The following is a 24,857-nucleotide window of genomic DNA, read 5'->3' on the forward strand; positions in this document are numbered from 1 at the left end:
TCAATTCTTAAGCATAAATAAGTTCACAATAATAACTTCACAACCTGCATATTTAATCATTAACACAAAAAATATAGACATTACTAAATCAGTGCAATAATGCACCATAGTACTCAGGCTTGGTGAGTCAATTATTTGCAACTTATTTATATACATATCGACATATCTGTAATCGGTGGTCAACCATGTAAAAAATAACCATCAAAGAGTGACAACTATCAAATTACTTGCACCATAAGGCTCGCTATGTTGTCCATACAATAAGTAGTGAACACCGCCATCAAGAGGGTTTCATATACTGCAGCTGCTTGGTTACCAAATCAGTTTCCTTTTCAAAACTTGGTTTTCAGATTTATCAACTGAAAGGACCAGGACGTTGACCATCGGAAGCATTGTTTGCAAAAAAATGCTGACATCCCCAAAGCTTATGCGGCTCTGCTCGCCTTATTCCTCAACAGAAGTTTCAGCTCCAGTGACCACACCACGGGAGTAAGCTTATTAGCAATTCAGGACCACTTCTTTCCGTGGAATATCCATGTCTTGTTGGCTTCAAACGACCACGGCACTTATATTGTAGTTTAGGTTTTGATAAACATTGGCTTCTAATCCAATCAAGCTGGTGAGATGAGGTGAAATGGGGTTTAACGTCGCTTCCAAGATTATACTTATATAGCGACGTGCATGCACTTGTATATGTGTGTGTGTGGCTGCTTGTACTAGTCCGGACTGATGCCGATTTATAGTGCTAGCACACTGAGATACCATGCCGCAGTTTAACATGAATACCCCACTCAGACACAGTATACTGACCACACCTTGTTTTAGCCCCTTAATGCCGAGCGCCAGACAGGGTAACAACAAGTACCATCTTTTAATGTCTTTTGGTATGACGCGGCTGGGGATCGAACTCCGGGCGGACGCTCTACCATTAGACCACGGAGGCGGTCTCAATCAAGCTGGCAATCAGTATATTGTAACTCATCCTCAAGAAAGACACTAGCTTTCTCATAAATTTCCTTTATTAAAATGTGTCCAAAATTAGTTTACTCTATGCAGGGCTTGGGTTGTCGGCTTCACTGTGCGGAGCTCTATTGTTTTGGTTTGAGAACTGAGTCATGCATGTGACGTCCGACCCAGAAACTGTTTTATGCATGATTTAAAAACACCCAGAACCGTCGACGTCCTGGCCCTTCAATAGATGCTGGTTGGAATGAAATACACAACAAGAAGTAGAAAGATTGCATGATGGTATGATGTCTTACAAGTAGGGTTGGCTGGTTAGGTGAGGTGAGGTGAAATAAGGTTTAATGTTGCATTCAAGATTATTGCACTTATATAGCGACGTGCATGCACGAGTGTGTCTGTGTGTGTGTGTGTGTGTGGCTGTTTGTACTAGTCCGGACTGATGCTGATTTATAGTGCTAGCCCACTGAGATACCATGCCGCAGTTTAACATGGATACCCCACTCAGACACAGTATACTGACTCCGAGCCGACCAGTCCTTGTTTTAGCCCCTTTATACCAAGCGCCAGACAGGGTAACAACAAGTACCATCTTTTAATGTCTTTAGGTATGACCCGGCCAGGGATCGAACCACGAACCTTCTGCTCTCCAGGCGGCCGCTCAACTACTTGACCAGGGAGGTGGTTGTTGACTGGGGAGAAGTTATTAATGTAAATACTAAAATAAATTCTAACTCTTTCGTTGCACCACTTTCTACTCGGAAAACTTCGTAATTCCATTCTAGTTTACTGAAAACAGAAATAAACAAAAACACTTATCAACATTGCATAGTAGGAGATTAGAAGACATAGCATCGGGACGATTCACTCATACACCACGATACACCAACTTCCCATAGGACTATCACCTGGTAGAACCTGGTCAAGATCCGGTTAGAATTGAGAACCCAGTCTTGTTGTAAAAGGCGACTATGCTTGTTGTAAGAGGCGACAATGCTTGTTGTAAGAGGCAACTATGCTTGTTGAAAGAGGCGACTATGCTTGTCGTAAGAAGCGACTAACGGGATCGAGTGGTCAGGCTAACTGACTTGGTTCTATCATCAGCTAAATTGACAGTCCTTATTTGTCTTGTGTAAATTACCCACATTTTACATGCAACAGGAGTTTAAAAAGGGTACACAGGGTTTACAACGATGCAGATATGTGCACCCAGTACACACAAATGTATTAAATGAATGGATGCAGAAAAAAAAATATTGCATCATGAGGGACCATATATATAGTCATTGTACACAATTCTCGACGAAAGTCCTGTAATTAAAGTAATTGTCAAATCTTACACTACACTACATGATGTCATCACAGGACCCTCATATTTCCTGCAAGGACCTTGACCCCCTATATCCCTAGACACAAACACTGGGTACATAATTGACTAGTAACTCCTATAAATAAACATGTTTCGTCAACCTTTGAACTAAGTCTGTCCTCTACCACTGGATATCCAACAACAAATTAAACTTGTGAGTGGTTATATTAAGCCCCACCCCAGTTCAACATTCTGAGTGCCCAGGGCACTTATTACTGCCTCACGACAAGCATGCTGCCTCGGTTTATTGGCCCCCAGAACCTGCCCTGAGTGTGTCCCCCATTTCCCTACTGTTAATGTACACAGATGCCATGTATACTTTCTTTAAAAGAAAAGAAAACACAACATTACAATGTCTCCCACCCGATATTTTATGAAAATTTGGATAAATATCTAATAACGTATTGTAGCTTTAAAAATAAATTTTATCAGAAAATAAAAAGCCAATGAGATTATTAATAACTGATTGCAAAGATCGGGAGAATGAATTAGCTTTAAGCCATAGACACCTTGCAGCTGTCCGACATGGTTAACAAGACCTGGAGCCATCAAACCAATGTTTGACAACACTACACACAGATCCAAACTAGCAATGTCCATCACAGCTAAGGTGGTCACCTCCATACAGTCATTGTGACCAGCCAATCCCCAATCCGGTTGGCTCTAAGGCTAAAAAAATAAAAGTCTTGGTTCTCAGGCACCCCCGCATCATCATAATGTCTGCCGCATGTTTCGTTTGTATCGAATATAGCACACAGTTACCTCCCTTTATATGCGCACTGCTTTACTGCACATCTCGTGTTATGGACATGGCGGCTATAGGAGTTTGTATGCTTGTTTTTGTAGGGAGGCCCTTTCCCAGGTTGATGGTACACAACTGTTTATTTAGTTACATACTAGTTTGAACAAGCAGGGGAAAAAACACACCGCCACACTATATTTTAAAAAGTCATTGCCTGAGAACCAATTCTTTTATTTTTTTATGCCTAATATGATGGAACATAACAAAACATTAAAAAGTGATGCACATTCTCATAATCTCAAGACTTACAATCAGAGCAAACAGATCATATACAATGTGATTATCATTTCATGAATGTGGCACATTTGGTGTAAGAATGCTTTGATTGAATTCAGATGGAATCACCATTACATGGACCTGGTCATGAAATCTGTCACAGTGTTGTTACCAAACTGGGTTTCTATAAGTTTTATAACAAAGTCTCTTGAGCATCTATAGTGCTGTTGTGTAAAATTCTTTGCTGGTGTGTAATATGTCTTGCAATACGCCTGAGCCTCATTCTGACGACAAAAGAAGTGTACTCCGACCATGACAGCAAACAACACCACCAGCACAGAAAACAACGCCAAACAACATCGTCCTAGACAGCCTCCCTCTGAAACAAAATAAAACAACAGACATTATGTAACAGCCTCAGTGATGAAACAAAAGAAGACAGACTTTATTGTATTGTGTCATTAATTCGTCATACAATTAAAAGTTGAAAATAATAAATCAAAATCATAAATTGTAAGGAAGAGAATTTATGGATGTCAACTTCTTTATTATGAGGAACACAACGTTTTGGAGCATATACTTACTCCTCCATTGATAATAAAGAAGCTGATATCAATAAATTCTCTTTCTTCTGTGTATCACTTCTAAATGCCTTTCAAAAACTTGTAAGCTGTATATTACATATAACTGACATTTCTATTCTACTGAGAAATACACTCAAAGTTTAGAGTGTCAGTGACTGATTTTCGAATCTAACATATCTATTAGGGGTTACTATTGGTCTGGAAATCACTATTGCGATAACTATTGATATTGAAAGAAATTATTGAGATAACTATTGATATTGCAAGCAACGATTGCGATATATATCGATAGTGTTCAGTGTATCGTTTTAGATGGATTTTAGAGTTGAATTAAACCTTGGAACTGAAGTTTTCTTTGAATGTGATAACCATAGCAACAAATAAAAAGTAAAGTTTGAGATATGACTGATTTGTTTTTTCTTTACCCTAATAATTTAAGAAAAAGAAACTTCCACATTACCATGTGTGAATTACTACCACTCATGATCAAAAGAAAAACAAATTTGAACAGCATTGCGTGTATTTTATTGAAACTGTAAAACAATCGAAACTATCGATATTCCTTATTGAAATCGATACTATTAATCGTAAACTGATTTAACAATTGATTTATTGACTTAAGGTGCTAACCAATAGCGATATAGCGATATTTCGATTTATCGGGACACCCCTAATATCTATAATCTGACATTGAAATCCAGAATATTCTTGGGGAAAGGCTTTTGAGCATGTGAGATCACATGACATCAGTGAACTTCTTGTAAATCAGGTGAAGCCAGCCACATGTTGCCAGGTGCGGCCCATATGCTCATGCCATGGAGTGAGTGAGTGAGTTGGGTTTTACGCCGCTTTTAACAGTATTCCAGTTATATTGCGGCATGTCAGCTTAATGTGGGAGGAAAGCCCCAAGTGATGCAGGTCTTAGACGTTTACATCTTCAGTGAAACCCACGAGCACGGGTATGGTGCTGACAAACCTAGAAACATAAATGGGGTGAACCAGGATTCGAACCCACAATCATAGGTTTCTGGCGTGCCCAAGGGACGCAACCCTGCACAGCAAATCGCGGCGCCTTAGACGACTGGGCCACCCGTGCCCCCTCATGCCATGGACCTCAAAACATTATAACTAGGATTCCTCTGAACTCAAAACAAGACAAATCCTGGTAAACCATTGCCAGAGGTGATAATCAGAAGAACGAGTGGTATGATGACAATTTCCACGGGAGTGTGAAGTGTTCACTAAGGGTATCAAATACAGCAGCAAGTATAGGTCAGTCCATGTTAGCACCGAGGGGTCTCACCATTTCGACAATCGGACATCAAGGGTCTGAGTGTTCTCACTCCTTTACCAGGGGTATCAAATACAGCAGCAAGTATAGGTTAGTCCATGATAGCACTGAGGGATTTCACCATTTCGACAGTTAGACATCAAGGGTCTGAGTGTTCTCACTCCTTCCTGGGGGTATCGAATACAGTAACAAGTATAGGTCAGTCCATGATAGCACTGAGGGATTTCACCATTTCGACAATTGGACATCAAGGGTCTTAGTGTTCTCACTCCTTTACCAGGGGTATCAAATACAGTAGCATGAACTGAAGCATGTTTATCATTCACTTAAATATTACTTGCCCACGTTGATGGACCCCTTATGAACAAACAGCCCTGTTCAAGAAAAGACTACTTTTTTCTATCTTTTCTTCAAACTACAAGCTGTCATAACAAAACTTACTGTTGATGATCATTTCAGATTAAAAAAAGTATCTATAAATCAGATTGAGTATCTACCTTTTGTTTTCTGCTTCTTGCTTTTCTGGATGCCATTTTCACGGACTTCTGCTTTCACTTCTGAAAGAAAAGATGGAAACACATGACATCATGCTAAGGAAGTGATGCAGACAGCCAACACAAACGATATGGTTGGGTCGAGATACAACATGTATCCCGATACCATCCATGGGCCCCACCTAATACGGGCCAAGGGACATAACTCTGCACAGGGACATTCAGCGCATCAGACAACTTGGCCACCCAGCACGCCCCCCCCCCCCCCCCCCTCCCTCCCAATACAGTATCGACATATTGTCACAGCACTAGTAGACAGAGTTATTTATATAGGATTCCAAACAACCAGTAAGTGCTGGTGGGGAAACTGGAGAAAAAAATATTTTGATAAATATTAAGAAATGAGACTGTTTATCTTAACAAACGTAGGTATGATTCCATTAATACATACCCTGGTGAGTTAATGAGTCATACTCATTCATGTTTAACACCACACTCAGCCATATTCCAGCCATATTATATGACAGCAGTCTGTACTTAATCAAGCCTGGGCCAGAAAAACCAGTGATTGACATAATGAGCAACATACCACACTGTCAGGGTACAAGGCCCCGTAATCAACAAAGTCACCAAGTCTGACCACCCAATCCAACCTGCTGCCATGTGTCACCTGTCGCCAGAGAGTTCTACTCACCACATTTCTCTCCTTCCTCTTCCTTCTTCTCTTTCTTCTCCTGGGCTTTTCGTGCCTGCTGCTCTTTCCTCTTTCGTTCCTTTTCCGCCTGTTTTTCCGCTTTCTTCTTCTTCTGTTCTTCCTCTTCCTTCAGCTTCTCTGCAGCTTCCCTTTCTGAATAATTGAGAATTTGTGGAACATGTACAATCTACACCATGAAATATGACAGTCTGCGTTCATCCGAGTCTCTGAAAGGGAAGGGTCCTCAGGCGTTTCAGAGCCAATCAGTAATGAAAAAACGGTGTCATTTTCAGTGAGTGCGTTTTATGCCGCTTTTAGCAACATTCCACCTCACACGGAGGGGGACACCAGAAATGGGCTTCACACATTGTACCCTGTGGGGAATCAAACCCAGGCCTTTGGAGTGATGAGTGAACGCTTTAACCATGAGGTTACCCCACTGTCTCAGTGTCATTTTCATAAAGGGTAAGTCAATTTCAAAAGGCGCCAGGGAAACAACACCACGTTCTTGTACAGTCAGTCCAAGATGCAGTAATGACAATATAGAGAGTGGGATTCATCTTGGGAAAGCTTCATCAAATTGTTGTTTTTTTTGTCAAAGTTTGTCAAAGATTTCCCCATGTTAAACTGTTCAAAAACTCAAAAAACGCTTTATTGAAAAATAAAACTTTCTTGACACTTTAAGCCTCATCATTCATTTTGCATTATTAAAAGCCCATACATGCAATTATGCAATGAACAGAATTTCTCATTTCTATGAACATATCTGATACCTTTCAAATAAAGTTCAAAAGTGTTTGACCAAGAGGTTAAAAGATGGTACTTGTTGTTATTCAGTCTGGTGCTCGGCATTAAGGGGCTAAAACAAGGACTGGTCGGCTCGGAGTCAGTATACTGTGTCTGAGTGGGGTATTCATGTTAAACTGCGGCATGGTATCTCAGTGAGCTAGCACTATAAATCGGCATCAGTCCGGACTAGTATAAGCAGCCACACAAACACACACGCGTACATGCACGTCGCTATATAAGTGCAATAATCTTGGACACGACGTTAAACCCCATTTCACCTCACCTGAAAAGTGTTTGCTCTTTTTATTCAGTCATGTAGATCAAGTGGACTTATCACATCTTGCCTCAAGTTATACCACTATGGTGGCCAAACAACACATGATATCTTGGTGAGTGAATCCTGCTTCTTTCAACACTGTTTCAGTTATGTCACACCATGGCTGCCTCATTTGGGAGTGTAACCTGTTCAGATGTTGACATGTTCTAGAAATCAGTGACCATGGATATCGTACTGACAGACTTATTTAGTGGTCAAATGTAACAAATGTTTGTTTACTGAGAAAGTGTAATCCCAAATATAACATTTGTTACATTTGACCTCTTTCTAAATGGCACTGTGTGTTCAAAGTATGTGATCTCGACTACCAGTTGTCTGACTTCCATTTTTGTGGAAGCCTTGGTGGCTGAGCAGGATAGATCCCTGACTTTGTTTGCTGGCAATTAGGTGACTCGCTCTGGCAGTGTGGGTTTGAATCCCGGACGGACTCAACCCCAAAAAGTACGAAAATCTGTACTTTACTGAGAAAGAGTTCTCCCAAATATAACATTTGTTACAGTGATGTTTTCATTGTCTAATTTACTTACAATGACAATGTCAAGTAAAATGCTCACCTCTTGCTTCCTTCAACAGTTTCTGTTTCCGCCTCTCGGCCTCCGAGTTGGCTTGTTTCATGTACACCAGCACCTGGAAGGAACCATGCGCCATTGTACACAAGTTGGAAATGTTTGTCCGACCCGTGATAGTGACTTCTAGTTGATTGACTGTCATGAAGTTCCTTCACCATTTACTTATTCCACATGAAGACACAAACTGACATAGCATGAAGAGTTCATAACCAATAAACTTCAAGAAGAACAATTATCATGATGATCAGTATCAGTATCAAGTAAAAATGACCCCCCCCCCCCCTCCCCATTCCATTTTGAATCAACTTAAAACCTTAAACATAACAGAGAAAAGGTGCTCACAAAATCATTCAATTTCCATCAAAATATTTAATACTTTCTGGATAAATAAACACTGATTATATGACTATCATGCTATAATCAACTGATTCATGTGATCCCTACTAGTCGATGGAATAAGGTTACTCTGTATATAATCAAATTTTCAACAGTCAGAAACATACTTAAAAACCACACAAGTTTGGACAAGGATATTCTCAGTGTAACTGATAGTTTTGGAATGTACAAATCAGTATTCAAAATTAAGGTTGATACACGAGTCCTGAGGTTTGCTCCTATAGTGCTTGAATCCAGTGACAAGCTAAATATTTGGCCCTTAAGATAGTGCTATGGCAAGGAGCCATTAACTTTCATGCTTAATTTCGAACCCTGAAATCATTTTCGATATTGACATAAACATGATAAAACCGAAAATTAGCTTCCAAAAATTAACATAAGAAAAACATTTCCAGAATGTTATCTCTGTATTCCTACCAAAAGATGAGAAGTCACATGAGTGAGTGAGTATGGTTTTACACCGCTTTTAGCAATATTCCAGCAATATCATGGCGGGGACACACCAGAAATGGGCTTCACACATTGAACCCATGTCGGGAATCGTACCCGGGTCTTCGGCGTGATGAGCAAACGCTTTAACCGCTAAGCTACCCGACCGCCCCAGAAGTGACCTGATGACTACATGACTGAGTTAGTATGGTTTTACGCCGCTTTTAGAAATATTCCAGCAATATCACGGTGAGGGACACCAGAAATGGGCTTCACACATTGTACCCTTTTGGGGGAAATGAGACCACCTACATTTTTAGCACACTTGCGACACTGTGTTTCATCCAGACAGTCCCCTGCTACTTGCTTCAAGCCGGGGTCCAGGGGGTTGTCCTTCAGGTCCAGCCACTTGAGCTTCTGGAGGTTGAAGAAGCCGAGTGGCAGGATGGTCAGCTGGTTGCCAAGCAGGTCCAGGTGCTGTAGGTGAGTCAGATTGCCAAATCTAATCGGCAGAGAGGACAGGGTGTTCTTGCTCAGGTCAATCTTGACCAGATGGGTCAGATTGCAGAAGGGATCCTACAATACACACAAACATGATGGAAAAATATAAATATTATGAAGAGGTTAGGTATGATAAGTGTTGGGAATACAATTAATTTTTAGCTTTTTAATCGAACACTGTCTGCTTGAGCAAATTTAGAGAATATTTTCTGTATGGACATACTGGAATATACTGTTATACCTGTTATATCACTCACCCCTATATTTTACTCTGCAACATGTTCAGCACAAAACACCTATACATATTACATTACTTGTAAAATGAATACTGTATTCGACATAATTAGCGCCCAGGGCGCTCTCAAAATTAGGAATAAGGAGCTCTTATTAGAATATTATTTTGGTGAAAGAAAACAGCGTTGAAAGATAAATTTCGTGGTTTATGCTGACAGTGACAGCCTGAAATGTTTATGTACGACAGATATAATTTTCCAGAATTTAACTGCCCATAATTAAGGGTTCATATAAGACACGGGTGCATATTATATGCGAATAATTAAGTCTTGTGTAAATTGATAAATTGGAAGGGGTGCTAATTGGGATTGTTCACTAGCCAATATATTAGCAAATATCCCTTATTAGAGCGGGGCGAGTATTACGTTGAATCTGTAAGCTAACTGGAACAAGTTGACGTGAAGTGTGTTACTCACAGGTAATGATGTCAGAACATTGCAGGATAAATCCAGATGTGTGGCTTTGGGTATGGCACTCTACAATGAAACAATGTCAACTGAGATGAATCACATATACACATAATCACTGTTACATTTAACATCAAGTGACGTCGGATAGGAAGCAAGTACACCAGGGGTTAATGCATCTTCCCGAGGCAAGAGAGTCAACTGACTTGAAAAATCCAGTTTCCACCCTTGCTGGACTAGGCTGGAATTCTTGGGCTCGATCGTAGCGCCACCAGTGGTTATTACAAGTTATGACTATTCTAAACCTCTCCTATGGACCAATCAGATTCCTCATCTCATATCACTTGCTTTGTTTCAAACAAAATGTCAGCGCCCAGTCAAGACGATCTGATCAATAATCAAGATCAATATTTTGATAAAACGGGTCTTACATCGCGAAGTAATCACGTAAGCACTTTGATTAAAAACATGAAAGGATTTGGAAAATATATGTTGATGCCAAGTTGGCGGTGCACATGCTTTGCAAATCCAGCAATCGACCGAAATCTGCACGACATTTTACAAACCGGATTTCGATGTCGTTGCACGTTTTTGATTGGACTATGCATAGACTTGTTAGTCCAGACAAAATGTAACTCCATAATACCAGCCTAGTTTGGCAAGGGTGGAAACTGGACTTTAATCGTCAGTTAACTCTCGTCTACGGAAGATGGGGTTAATGGTGTGAACAGTATCCCGTGGCATTGGATTATTTATCCAATGTTGAGAAGTACTGCACTTGATCAGGCACATTTTTCCTAACTCCATTTAGCACAATGTGAGTAGAGGATCAAACTCGTGTTACCAGCTTGAATCTTGGTTAGTCTAGTAAGTAAAGTAGCCAACACCTTACCATGGGACCAAGGGTAAATAATTAGTGCTTGTTTACCAGGTGACGGAACCCAAGTGTTTATACTTATGTGTATGCATGGTGGCCACTTTTCTTAAGATTCTTCATGAAAATTGTGTGGATTAACTTTGGATGAAAATAAAACAGTTAAATGAGGTGAGATACCAAACTCGAACTCACAACTAAACAACCCGTGAAGTTGCGGTCTTCAGCATCCCATGCTTGGCATAAGGAGGCAACTAATGGATTGGGTGGTCAGACTCGCTGACTTGGTTGATGCATGTCATCGTATCCCAATTGCGAAGGTCGATGCTCATGATGTCAATCGCTGGATTGTCTGGTCTAGACTAGATTATGTATACCTTGAATATTGCTGAATGCAGCGTTAAACAACAATCAACAACATCATCAGCCTTAGGATAGGAAAGGGGAATCTTATCCCGAGGATTGAGTGTATATGAATGTGCGTCCATGTTTCTGTTTGTACTAGTCAAGACCAATGCCAGTTTTATAGTGCTAGCTCACTAGGACACCACAAGTTAACATGGGTACCCATTTCAGACACAATATACTGACTGTCGACTCTCAAAACCCTCTGTCGACTAATGCAAACCTAAGAACAATATTTCAATGCTTGATCGAATACAGAACTCATTTAGTGTGTGATGGCTACTCCTAAGTAAACACTTTAACTTTTTTTTCCATTCAAAATTGGTTAGAAAAGAACCGATTTGTTTGGATGATGATGACCCAACCTAGGTCACATGCATACAGATTATGCATAACAGGAAGTGATATATAGCACATATTCAACACGTATCACACCGCACAATAGCAATATCCTGATAATATAGAGTTGCCCACCATTGAGTCACTAGTGGCAGATACTTTGAAAACATATCAGATCTTGCTAAAGAAAATCAGCAACGATCAATCCTAACTGATGTGTGATAAAGATTGAACAAATAACAGGAAACATTTTGCATACAACATATTTAAGAGGTTAGTAAGCATACGCCATTACGTTCCATTATAAATTAACTACCATGATAATTTAGCATTACTGCATACCATACTACAGTAAACTATGTTTATAACGAACTGACGGATACAACAAACTGTTTGGGGTTCCTGTTCATTTGCTGTTTACATGCTGTATATATGCATATATAACCAACTACAGCAACTGTACGGTTATAACAAATTTAATTAGTGGTTCCTTAGAGTTTGTTATAACTGTAGTGTACTGTACACAGATCGGTCCTATCATTAAAAAAAAATGAGGTGCTGTTTTCACTGGCCTTTCAGTAGCATTTTTTGCAAAATTGGTGCCCTTAAAGCCTGCACAGGAGGTGCCCTACCCTAACCCTGAGGACAATTTTCTCGCTCATCACATGAACAACTGTAAAACATCTCATTCACTTAAAGGCTAAAAGACAGCTTTATCTTAAAAACAAGCCATCATTGGTGTATTTACAATTTCTGTGTGACGCCACACCCCAATTATGGTGCGGGAAAGTATTCGTGAAAGAAAAGGTATGATGTCTGTAAACCTATCATCCGACGATAATAGTTTTGTGTCATGAATAATAATGAAGGCATATATATATGATGCTGAAAGCTCTCATCGAAAACAGGACAATCCGCGACGGTTATCTGGAAACACAATAATATTTTTCAGAGTTATGTTTTTTCAATCTTTGATTGTATTTTGACGCAGAAGATGATTTTTCCCGAGGACTACTGTTTTAAAAAAAAGTGATTTTCTGCGTTTTCACATCACCGGATTAAAGGGGTATGTGAGATCAATGAACATGGTGAAAGGAAAGCCACACAGAAAATAAGCAGCACTCCGTAAACTGCAGTCTTGCCTAGTTTCTTATGGCTTCACTTGTTGGCACAGCATTGACCAGTTTCTTATGGCTTCACGTGTTGACACAGCATGTGTAGCACATACACACTCAATAAGCTATATAATCAAACTGCAAACTTTTAACTGCCGATCAATGACCATATAACTGAAATAATGCTGACTGTTGAGTAATAAGCAAAATGACCCACGCTCACCCTCAATGTAAATGAGTTATTTGAGAACTAACCTAAATCATCTGCAACATGGAAATGTACATACAAAGACAGAATAATTCATAGAAGAGAATGTTACCCGGTTATTGATAAAATGTCAATGCTTATGATCAGTGTGATCAAGCTGGTTGAAAATGAACACAGCTTCATTCCAATTAGTGGTTTCACTTTAAACGATCAGAGAAGTGTCAGTATTTCCTACCAATTCTTTTACTGGGACCACCGACAGATTATTCAGACTAAGATCCAGTTCATTCCCATCCAGATTTTCTCTTAAGTTGTCTTTCGGCATGGTGAATATTTGGTGTGGCCTTGGATTACACCAGCAGTGTGTCAGACTTCTTGCCGTGTTGATAACGTGACACGCAATACCGGAAGTTCACACACCACCAATAAAGCACCGGTCTAAATTTTGGGAAGATGTTGAAAGAAGTAATACCGGTATCTTATCAGGTAATATATCTAATATGTAATTCGGGCCTAATTAATATACCACCGAGGAATGAATATATATTTATCCTATGTTTATCCAATATTTTAAACTCATCATGGTGCCGGATAAGCAAACTCATTCGCAACTTCACTCTAGCGACTCCTCTTTTCAGGAGGACTTTCACTGTAAGGACTTCACCGGAATTTAGTGCGGGGGGTGAGGAATAGCTGAGTTTCCGGTGTCAATAGAGGACATGTGCAAGGTCTAGCAGTATTGCAGCAGATAAATGGTTAGTATATCCGGGAATCCAACGGTCAGTGTTAGGGAATAAGCTTTGGGTCGGCGTGTCGGAGATATGAGCACAACAGTTGCAGTGAGTAAAAATGCTCATGAGTCAAATGTCGAGTTCAAACCCTGCAGTGTTCCAGAAACATATAATCGGCATTAATACAGACGTTGTCGCAGCTTGAAATTTTCCGGAAAATCAATACATATCATGTTTTCGGTAACACTGCAGTATACCGGGCGCAGCCAGATAGTACAAATTGTTACCAGCTACCGGTTATGGCTCTCGGTTCTCAGATCTTCAATCCTCGAGATCATAGGTTGTCCGGGGTGCAGGCTAAAACGGCACCTCAGCAAAACGTCACCGATTTCTCTGGCAAAAACGGCACCGCATTTGGCGAAAACGGCTACTATGTGTCGGGCGAAAACGGAACCTCTATGTTTAATAACGATAACAACGAGTGTGAAATTCCGATAGGTTTGGTACTCTCATTTCTTCAGCATCTTCTGACTGGAAACTGACATGAAAGTTACCGATCACCTCTTCAATGACGGGAGCTACGCATTTCACACAGCGGAAAGGGAAGTCAGTACGGCAAATTTCTCTATAACGGGGCCATAGAAAGGTCCGGTTCCACTGGTCACAGTTATCACATGATACAGCATGTTGATTTTTTTTCTGTCATTTTTCTCGCATGCAACACATCGAAAGGCCATTGTGAATAATTGTGATCTGACAGCACCATGTTAGGCCTCTTAAAAACAGTTTCAGCTTAAATTGAGTAAAGGTACTTAAAACTTCAAAGCGTATAGTGAATAAAAGTCGGTGAGTAAATTGGAGTAGGGGGCTAATTTCTTATTTGTTTTATTTCACAATTATTTGTGTTTGTAAGAGACGATGTGAGTTTAATTTCTATTATCTTTCGTCAAAGCTATTATCTTTCACCATAAGTTGAGTTGCGTATAAGCTAAGTTGGATTATAGTTGGAGCAGAGGCTAATTTCTAATGTAAACTTGTTTTAACATCTCACAATTATTGGCCTTTGCAAGTTACAATGTAAGTTTAATATCATTCATTTGACCAAGGTAAAAAAAAAAATAAGGTGCCGTTTTCGCTCGAGTCGAGGTGCCGTTTTCGCTTGAGTCGAGGTGCCGTTTTCGCCAATCGGTGCCGTTTTCGCCCGGTGACGTTTTGCTGAGGTGCCGTTTTCGCTATAACCCGGTTGTCCGGGGTGTAAGTGCATTCGTAACCAAACAAATTCGTAGGCATGGAGAGTTCGTATGCACTCCCAACTCGTAGAGAAAACAAATACAATAGAGAAATAGATCTGAATAATGATTTATTACATAAAAATATTACCTGAAAAATGTATTTCAAGTCTCAAATTTTAAATGAAAATAAATGCTTGATTCATTATGACCTGGCATGATGTGATAATCTGATAATCATAATACGATAATCCCATACTTCACTCACCAATAATTATCATTCTTCTTGGTTTGGATATACTTACCTGATTATTATCTGAAAACAGAAGACAGAAGAGGGATCCTCATCATGCTCATTGTCAAATCATTTAAGGCACCAGAATTAGCAGATCACAAGTTTAATTTATTCAATCACCGGGTGTGGATCCTTACTTATATTTGTTTCTCTTGGAGTAAACAGATTATTTTTTCCACAAATTGCTGGTTGGTGTTTACTTGATAATTGGATTAACAGGAGATTAACACACAGTCAGTATAATCCTAAACAGGTTTGACTATTTATCATTCAAATAACTGTATTATTATTTTATAATCTTTGCTCAAAGGGAAGAGTCATGAAAATTGGTACATGCAAGTGTCAAGTGTTTGAGAATACTTCTCTTGTTTAAGGCCAAGTATCTAGCACAATTCCTGGTCGCTGGTCACCTGGCTTAAGACAAAGGTTGTTACATGAAATCAGGCCCAGTTCTACATGTTTTGTTTGTTAAACGCCACACTCAGCAATATTCCAGCTATTTGACGGCGGTCTGTAAGTAATCAAGTCTGGGCCAGACAATACAGTGCCTGACAACATAAGCATAGATCCACGCAATTGGGATCGATGACACGCATAAACATGATCAACCAAGTCAGCGTACCTGCCAACCCAATCCTATTAGTCGCCTCTTACGACAAGCATAGTCACCTTTTACAGCAAGCATGGGTTGCTGAAGACCTTTTCTACCCCAGATCTTCATGGGCCTGTTCTACATGTACTAACAGTGCTCACTCATGCTTCTGTTGTTGAAGGCCAAGTATCTAGCACAGATCCTGGTTGCTGGGACACAGGTTGTCGGTCGAGCATTTGCACGGGCACTGAAGCAGGAATATGCAGCAAGCCAACAGGCAGCCCAGAAGGCTGGGGGTGGGAAACAGGGAGCACGGAGGGCAGCTGCAGACACAGCCACGGGAATGTCATTACAGGTATAATGTCGTTACAGGTGTGATGTTATTACAGGTATAATGTCATTACAGGTGTGATGTTATTACAGGTATAATGTCATTACAGGTGTGATGTTATTACAGGTATAATGTCATTACAGGTGTGATGTTATTACAGGTATAATGTCATTACAGGTGTGATGTTATTACAGGTATAATGTCATTACAGGTGTGATGTTATTACAGGTATAATGTCATTACAGGTGTGATGTCATTACAGGTATAATGTCATTACAGGTGTGATGTTATTACAGGTATAATGTCGTTACAGGTGTGATGTTATTACAGGTATAATGTCGTTACAGGTGTGATTTTATTACAGGTATAATGTCGTTACAGGTGTGATGTTATTACAGGTATAATGTCATTACAGGTGTGATGTTATTACAGGTATAATGTCATTACAGGTGTGATGTCATTACAGGTATAATGTCGTTACAGGTGTGATGTTATTACAGGTATAATGTCATTACAGGTGTGATGTTATTACAGGTATAATGTCGTTACAGGTGTGATGTTATTACAGGTATAATGTCATTACAGGTGTGATGTTATTACAGGTATAATGTCATTACAGGTGTGATGTCATTACAGGTATAATGTCGTTACAGGTGTGATGTTATTACAGGTATAATGTCATTACAGGTGTGATGTTATTACAGGTATAATGTCGTTACAGGTGTGATGTTATTACAGGTATAATGTCGTTACAGGTGTGATGCTCTTACAGGTATAATGTCGTTACAGGTGTGATGTTATTACAGGTATAACGTTACAAGTGTGATGTCACAGATGTAATGTTATTGCAGATGTAATGTTATTGCAGGTGTAATGTCATAACAGGTGTAATGTTGTTGCAGGTGTGATGTCGTTGCAGGTGTGATGTCGTTACAGATGTAATGTTGTTGCAGGTGTAATGTCATAACAGGTGTAATGTTGTTACAGGTGTGATGTCGTTACAGGTGTGATGTCGTTGCAGGTGTGATGTCGTTACAGATGTAATGTTGTTGCAGGTGTAATGTCATTACAGATGTAATGTTGTTGCAGGTGTAATGTCATAACAGGTGTGATGTCGTTGCAGGTGTGATGTCGTTACAGGTGTAATGTTGTTGCAGGTGTGATGTCATAACAGGTGTAATGTTGTTGCAGGTGTGATGTCATTGCAGGTGGAATCATATTGCCATGATACACTTTAATGATACTGCAACAACACCTATCCCTAATCTACACTTTCATTATTAACCTGATTAAGGTCACATCAGTTCTCATCTCGTTTGTGAATGTCCCCTCAGTGTTATGCAAATATAGTAGTCATAGTTCTGATTATGCCAAAGATGACCTCTGTATCGCAGAATCACCGATCACAAGTTGTGTTAGTGATGTGCAGAATGTGTCGCATGGCTCACCTGAGAGTGACTATTAGGGCTGAAACGATATTCGGAGACACCGATGCATCGCAATTCACTCCACATAATAAAGTGCGCAATTTGTGAGGTGCTGTATCACGATTTTTCATGATACGTTTTTTTTTAATAAACTTCTATCACAGATACGTTTGAGATGTGTTTTAAATGAATTTCAAATTCAAACCGAGTCATAAAACGTAGGGACAATATAATTTTCGCAACACACATTTACATCTTCGAAAATACAGCAGCTTTGCTAGCTTTGTATGTCAATATCAGTTCAAGCATTCTGATTGGCTGAGCGGTCACTAACTCAAACATGTCGGAAAAAGCAGATGCTCGTCCTTTGCTAGTGAAACCACCGGGGACTCACAAATCAGTAGTGTGGGAACATTTTGGGTTCCCAGTAACATTTGAAGATGGAATCAAACATGTGTGGAAAGATGAAACGTGCTGTCGCATGTGTCACGCAAGGTTTCAAAAACACATTGCCAGCAATGTCAACACGTGCCCGAGCCAGTACTAGAAGTATCGGCATGTATTTGGCTCTTGATATGAGACCATATTCTGTAGTGGCGAATGTTGGATTCAGAACATTAGAGCCCGATACGAAATTCCATAAAATACTCATCACAGTATATATTTTATGACCCATGAACATTCATTCTCTTTCATTTATAAATCATGTGAAATCTAATTCAATAACAAAGCTACATTCTAATTTTATAATGAGTACCTTGACATGCTAACAGTGATCAGGCAGTGACCACAAACAAACTATGGAGGCTAATTATATATGACAGTGGACGTTGTTGCTGCAATAAAAAAAATTATATATAATATCTGAGTATAATGCCATTTGATTTTTTTTTGTATCACTTACGTTACTTGTGGCCGGCAATTTTGCATCAATAACCTGCTTACTTTTGGGTTTTAAGTGTTATATGTTCTCTCAAAGTGTGGCCCCATTAGTTTTGAAAATGACCCCATGTATTTATACTGAAGGGGTCTCTGTCCCCACTTGTTCAGCGTCTTGGCAGAACTCTGTGTCCATTGGATGTATTGTTGAGGATATGTAAAACAGGCTGCATCTGCGATTTAAAATTTGTTTCCAGAGCACAACTTATATAACGTTCCGGATTTCTTTGTGAAACTTTATATACACAACAGGCACTCACTCACTCACTCACTCACTCACTCACTCACTCACGTTAAACCTACCTTACTCGTTCTTTCACACACTCACTTGAATATTGCAGGAGGCGAAGCAAATACTGCACATATCAGAAATCACAGACCCCAAGTTGACACAGAGTAAATACGACCACCTGTTTGCGGTTAACGAAAAGGCCAAGGGCGGCTCATTCTACCTACAATCTAAGGTATTGTGTTAGGAATCCAACAACAGACTGTAGTCAATAGTTTAAAGTACCTGCACAGAAGCTTGCAGCAGGATAGATTCATCTGAGAAGCATATTAAATGTGTAGTTCATTTATTACATGCTTGTCTCCCCAGGTGGTCAGATTCAGTGACTTGGTGATTGTATGTCATCATATCCTGGCGTCATGTTTCCTCATAATATCGTGAAGATCCGGGGTAGAATGGGGCTTTAGCAACCCATGCTTGCCATAAAAGGCGACTATGCTTGTCGTAAGAGGCGACTAACGGGATCAGGTGGTCAGGCTCGCAGTCTTGGTTTGATGCATATAATCGATACTAATTGCGTGGATCGATGCTCATGATATTAATCACTGGATTGTTTGGTCCAAACTTGATTATTTACAGACCGTCCCCATATAGCTGGAATATTGCTGAGTGTGGTGTAAAACAAAAAACCAACCAAACCAATTATAATATCGATCACTGGATTGTCTGGTCCAGAATTTATTTATTTTTAACGATCCACCTTTATATAGCTGGCATATTGCTCATTGAGGTGTTTAAAAACTAACGAGTAAAATATGCATGGCTTGGACTAGGTGGCCTGTGTGGCATTGTTCCCTGATTGTTGTTTGTGTTTTCACAAACCAGTTTGCCTGGTCTACCCAAACCAGTTTGCCTGGTCTACACAAACCAGTTTGCCTGGTCTACACAAACAAGTTTGCCTGGTCTACAACCAGTTTGCCTGGTCTACCCAAACCAGTTTGCCTGGTCTACAAAAACCAGTTTGCCTGGTCTACAAAAACCAGTTTGCCTGGTCTACAAAAACCAGTTTGCCTGGTCTACACAAACCAGTTTGCCTGGTCTACCCAAACCAGTTTGCCTGGTCTACAAAAACCAGTTTGCCTGGTCTACACAAACCAGTTTGCCTGGTCTACACAAACCAGTTTGCCTGGTCTACACAAACCAGTTTGCCTGGTCTACACAAGCCAGTTTGCCTGGTCTACACAAACCAGTTTGCCTGGTCTACACTGGATTTACAGGCTGATGGTGATTTTCCACATTTGAGCATTGTTTCTTCTTTCAGTCACTGGTTTTTCTGGTCCAGGCTTGAATAAATAAATTGAACATGATTCATGATTGGCTAACCATGCAATTTTGTGTGTTTGTTTCCGAAAATAGGCCACTCCCACTTACGGACTACCGATTGTTCCTGATTGGCTGATAATAGAATGTTTTCGTATTGTCTGCTTCTTTTTTTTGGTGTTAATTTTTATATAAGCAGACTATGAAATTATTGTTCTTAATTATTTATTGTTTATAACAATTCTGCAATATTGATAACTGCAAGCATGGCACAGTTAAACAATATCAATCTCATTAAAATCAAACCTCAGTTCTCGCTACCGCTAAACAAAGATCTGAGGACATCCCATTAGGGGTCATGTTAGAACAACCTTTCATCCAGATTATGAAAGTGACAGTCGGAATGTGATTTCTAATCATGCAACCTCGAAAACTTTAACTCCAAACAATAGTTACGGGTTTAACAACTGAATCCATACAATCTAGACGATCTATTAGCCATTCCAGAATGTTCTTTTGTTCAGGTTTCAAATTTGTAATCGAGAATTTGTCAAAATGTGTTTCGAAGCATAGTCACCAATTTGAAATTAGTGCCGTACAGCACGAAAAAGCTGCCTTCTGATTGGTCATTCCATTGGTCGGTCACAGTTCGCACAATGTCGGTCTGACCTGACCTGTAATGGGATGTCCTCAGATCTTTGTTTAGCGGTAGCGAGAACTAAGATCTGATTTTAATGAGATTGAAACAATATTCACTGGTCCACTCCCCAGTGTAACAAGCTTTGTGTCACCTTCAGGTCGTGCGAGCAAAGGAGAGAATTGACATGGAGATCAGCAAGCCTGAACCTAAGAACAAGAAGGAAGAGACTTGATGTCACAGTCCTCTAGACAGTGTGTGTGTTGTGTGGATGATCAGGATACACCATCAGCGCCAAATCTATACCAGCTGCGGACCAACCAACCATCTCTGGTTACCATGACGACAGTGTTTCCTAGATTTGTTCAATATGCTTGATTTCGAAATTTTGGAGATGGCATCAAGATAGCGTTATCATTAGGATGAATTTTTATGTCTTGCACAGTTACCATGGTTACTTGATGATCAAGAAATCTTTCTATTGTTCATCCTTCTTGTGATACCCTCAGTCACAGACACAAGAAGCTGAAGACCTCTCAGAGAGATCATTTAGGTGTCATGGTCCAAATTTGTGCAACCGCTTTCGAGGTTAATTTCACTGTCAGTGAAGTTCCAGTCTGGTGTGCTTAGTGTTTATTTAATTACGTGCCTGGCATTTGTTACTAAAGAAAGACAGAAATTTCTATATGCATCCCTAAGATGCACACCCAGTACACAAAGCTTGGCACAATGGAAGACCTAACATGGAAAGAGTGAAGATGATAAAGAGTTTGTTCCATGCAACCTCCACAGGAAAGAGCTGCAGGACAACCATCTGGGTTGTAAACTTTGTTAGAGTAGCTAGAAATAGTTCAACAGTCACTACCAGAGAACCAAATATGTACTCACCGCAAAAGAACTGTGAACCATAGAAACATAAGAGTTCACACAACATACCAGTATGTCCGTTTGTGTCTAATCAATCTCTTGAATATGAGTAATTCTTCATGTATTAACATACGTGTATGGTATTCTCATTTCTTTTGTTGGTAAGTATATTTTTAGCCCACTTATAATACTGCTACTGGTTGTTTTTTATAATATATTTTCAAAAATAATCAATATTGAAAGATGAATACCAGAAGCATTATTATTTTAAAATGTTAAACAATAAGAAGGAATGTCGATCCCACCGGTCTTTTCCTGAATAGATTTCCTAGTGTTCCTTGTCTTCAGTTTGTCTGTAAATATGTACAGGTTGTGAGTATGTTGAGTGTTCATGTTGATTGTAATGGACAGACATCTCTCGTCGGAGGAATAAACAGTCAATGATGTCATCAGTGTTTTGTCATGGCTGCTGACAGTATAAGAGTATGAAGACTTTGTCCCAGGCAGCACCACTCAGGAAAACAGATGCAGGACAGATGTCGGGTTTTTAATTTTTGTCTGTGTCAGGATTCTCATTTTTAGTTAACCAGTGTATCATATCTCATTTTATTATGACAAATACCCTGTACCCTTTTGTCAGTATAGCTTCGTTTCGGAAGTGGCATCACCACCTCCATCATGAATTTATTACGTAGCTTGAAATCAACAACCAATCAAAATGCCTCTTCTGAGAAGTTTGGGTTACCGGTAAATCTACTTTCAAAATTTTGGCCTCTCATATGCAAGTCCTCAATATATTTAATTGATTCAGAAAATTGTTATAAATGCATAGCTGGAAAAGAAGTTGTCCCCGAGACTTAAAAAAAATAAAAGAATTGACTTTTGAAAATATAGTCCGGTCGGTGTGGGTTTTTTTGTGCTTGTTCAAAATAGTTTGTAACCAAATAAATAAAGTTGTGTACCATCAACCTGGGAAAGGGCCTCCCTACATAAACAAGCATACAAACTCCTATTGCCACCATTACCATAACACAAGATACACAGTAAAGCATTGCAGAAGTCGTGGGTAGAAATTGTGTGCTATACTGGATCGCATTGCTTTAAGTGCATGTATTAGGATTTTTAAAATAAATTTAAAATGGAAGTAAAAATGAAACATGTGGCAGGCCTTATGATGATGCGGGCAGTGCCTGAGAAACAAGACTATTATTTTTTTGGCCAAAGAAAAAGCGAGTGTTTCTTTTTAGCCACCTTTAGTAATATTCCAGCAATGTCACGGCACACCACAGAAAGAGACAGATCACAACTGGACTTGTTGAGTTTGACATTGTCGTTAGTTTTCATCATGAAAAAGCAATATAATTTGATTGGAATGCTCCTTGGAAGTCACATTATTCGAACCGGATGATAAGTGAAGCCATGGTCCCGGGTATGTAATAGTGTGAGTGAGTTGATTTTAACACCGCTTTTAACAGTATTCCAGTTATATCATGGTGTGTCAGCTTAATGTGGGAGGAAAGCCAGAAGTGATGCAGGTCTTAGACGTTTACCACTTCGGTGAAACCCACAAGCACGGGTATGGTGCCTACATACCTAGATGAACCCACAATCATAGTTTTCTGGCGTGCCCAAGGGACGCAACTCTGCACAGCGAATCACGGTGCCTCAGAGGACTGGGCCACCTGTGCAACCCCAGGGTATGTAATAAACAATAAGAAGACAACACCCTGGATAATGGAGGATGATTCAGGGAATGCAGTAACAACCAACACGACTGAGATCAACAAATATTTATTTTCAACAACATTCATTCAACAACCAACACTCTCCATCACAACAACTCCCGATGTATCAGTGCACTTCATACAACATATTTCATCACCCATATATATAAACAAATATATTCTGACACATGATTATATATGAATATTATCAACACTCTGCTTTGATACAAAGGAAACAATGCCATTTTGTAATCTATTCCGTGTAAATTGTCTAGAAACAGATGCAAGACTATTAACTTTATGATCTCGAAACACTTTATCAAGAACACTCGGTCATATCAATGACATACACTCCAAATAGGAGTTCACAATTGTCATCAGATGGTGGACAACCTTGTTTTGCCTTACCCTCACTACAAACTATCACATTAACATGGCGATACTGCATACAGTGATACCCTGATAACCTGGAATCCTCTCTTTCCAGGCAATTCCTGTTGGGAACTGCAACTGAGGTGAAATTAATTTTTGTTTGTCATTTGATGTTGCACTCTGCAGTATTCCAGCTATATGATGCAACCTGTAAATAATCGTGTATAGACCAGAAAATCCAGTGATTGTATATTATCAGCAACATCCCCTAAGTCATCAAGTGTGACCACCTGATCCAGTACATCACCTTGTACAAGACACAGAGGTTGGTGGGGACCTACTCTACCCTAGACTTCCCATGGGGAGAAATCATTACATATTCATGCATGGTTCCTTACTCCAGGGGACAGGTTGGTGGGGACCTACTCTACCCTAGACTCCCCATGGGGAGAAATCATTACATATTCATGCATAGTTCGTTACTCCAGGGGTCACAGAGGTTGGTGGGGACCTACTATACCCTAGACTCCCCATGGGGAGAAATCATTACATATTCATGCATGGTTCCTTACTCCAGGAGACACAGAGATTGACAGTGTCCAGACTGACAGGGTCACTGCACACAGTACATTGCACGATTGATTGAGTGTATGCATTTCTGCAATAAACGCCAACAGTCAGGAACTCGCAGATGCATTTCATGCCAGTATTCAATTCAGTATTGTCAGAATGATACAGTACTGGTACTTTGATAAGTATGTGATTATCTTGTTGAATATGCCTGCAAATCAACGTCTATCTGGAATGGTAAGAACATCTTAAAAGAAGCAGTCACTCATTTTTCTATTAATAATAATGTACCTGGTCAGTATATGTGATGTTTGATAAACAGCAAATCTTGATGAAACATGAAATGCATCATGAGTGAGTGAGTATGGTTTTACGCCGCTTTTAGCAATTTTCCAGCAATATCACGGCGGGGGACACCGGAAATGGGCTTCACACATTGTACCCATGTCGGGAATCGAACCCAGGTCTTTGGCGTGAGCAACGCTTTAGCCACTAGGCTACCCGACCGCCCCAAATGC

General features: G+C 39.8%; 2 protein-coding genes across 3 annotated transcripts; one reads left to right on the plus strand and one right to left on the minus strand.

The window, feature by feature from the left end:
• Window positions 1-1,497: 1,497 nt before the first annotated feature.
• Window positions 1,498-13,497, minus strand: LOC124117069 (leucine-rich repeat-containing protein 59-like). Its single transcript, XM_046478769.2, has 7 exons — window positions 13,312-13,497; window positions 10,145-10,204; window positions 9,246-9,509; window positions 8,094-8,166; window positions 6,414-6,566; window positions 5,723-5,782; window positions 1,498-3,729 (listed from the first exon to the last, which is right to left on the minus strand). The coding sequence occupies exons 1-7, from the start codon at window positions 13,399-13,401 to the stop codon at window positions 3,482-3,484; spliced, it is 948 nt and encodes a 315-aa protein (XP_046334725.2). The 5' UTR covers window positions 13,402-13,497; the 3' UTR covers window positions 1,498-3,481.
• A 217-nt stretch (window positions 13,498-13,714) lies between these two features.
• Window positions 13,715-22,122, plus strand: LOC124117068 (mitochondrial import inner membrane translocase subunit Tim16-like). 2 transcript variants are annotated; one of them, XM_048387626.1, is made up of 4 exons: window positions 13,715-13,831; window positions 16,105-16,278; window positions 18,962-19,084; window positions 20,967-22,122. In XM_048387626.1, the coding sequence occupies exons 1-4, from the start codon at window positions 13,829-13,831 to the stop codon at window positions 21,039-21,041; spliced, it is 375 nt and encodes a 124-aa protein (XP_048243583.1). In that variant the 5' UTR covers window positions 13,715-13,828; the 3' UTR covers window positions 21,042-22,122. The 2 variants fall into 2 exon arrangements, with proteins under 2 accessions (XP_048243583.1, XP_048243582.1); XM_048387625.1 differs by having other exon boundaries at window positions 13,823-13,915.
• Window positions 22,123-24,857: the final 2,735 nt, after the last annotated feature.

Source organism: Haliotis rufescens, unplaced genomic scaffold (assembly GCF_023055435.1).
Source record: "Haliotis rufescens isolate VD_foot unplaced genomic scaffold, xgHalRufe1.0.p SCAF_7, whole genome shotgun sequence".
NCBI classification, from domain to species: Eukaryota; Metazoa; Mollusca; class Gastropoda; order Lepetellida; family Haliotidae; genus Haliotis; species Haliotis rufescens.

What these genes read in the sequence shown, in the direction of transcription:
- LOC124117069 (XM_046478769.2), bottom strand. Translation starts at nt 13,401, where the DNA reads ATGCCGAAAGACAACTTAAGAGAAAATCTGGATGGGAATGAACTGGAT. An exon ending in ATGTTCTGACATCATTACCT is followed by an intron (nt 9,510 to 10,144) that starts GTGAGTAACACA and finishes TGTGTATTGTAG; the next exon opens with GATCCCTTCTGCAATCTGAC. An exon ending in GTCGCAAGTGTGCTAAAAAT is followed by an intron (nt 8,167 to 9,245) that starts GTAGGTGGTCTC and finishes GGTTCCTTCCAG; the next exon opens with GTGCTGGTGTACATGAAACA.
- LOC124117068 (XM_048387625.1), top strand. An exon ending in CCACGGGAATGTCATTACAG is followed by an intron (nt 16,279 to 18,961) that starts GTATAATGTCGT and finishes TGAATATTGCAG; the next exon opens with GAGGCGAAGCAAATACTGCA. An exon ending in CATTCTACCTACAATCTAAG is followed by an intron (nt 19,085 to 20,966) that starts GTATTGTGTTAG and finishes TGTCACCTTCAG; the next exon opens with GTCGTGCGAGCAAAGGAGAG.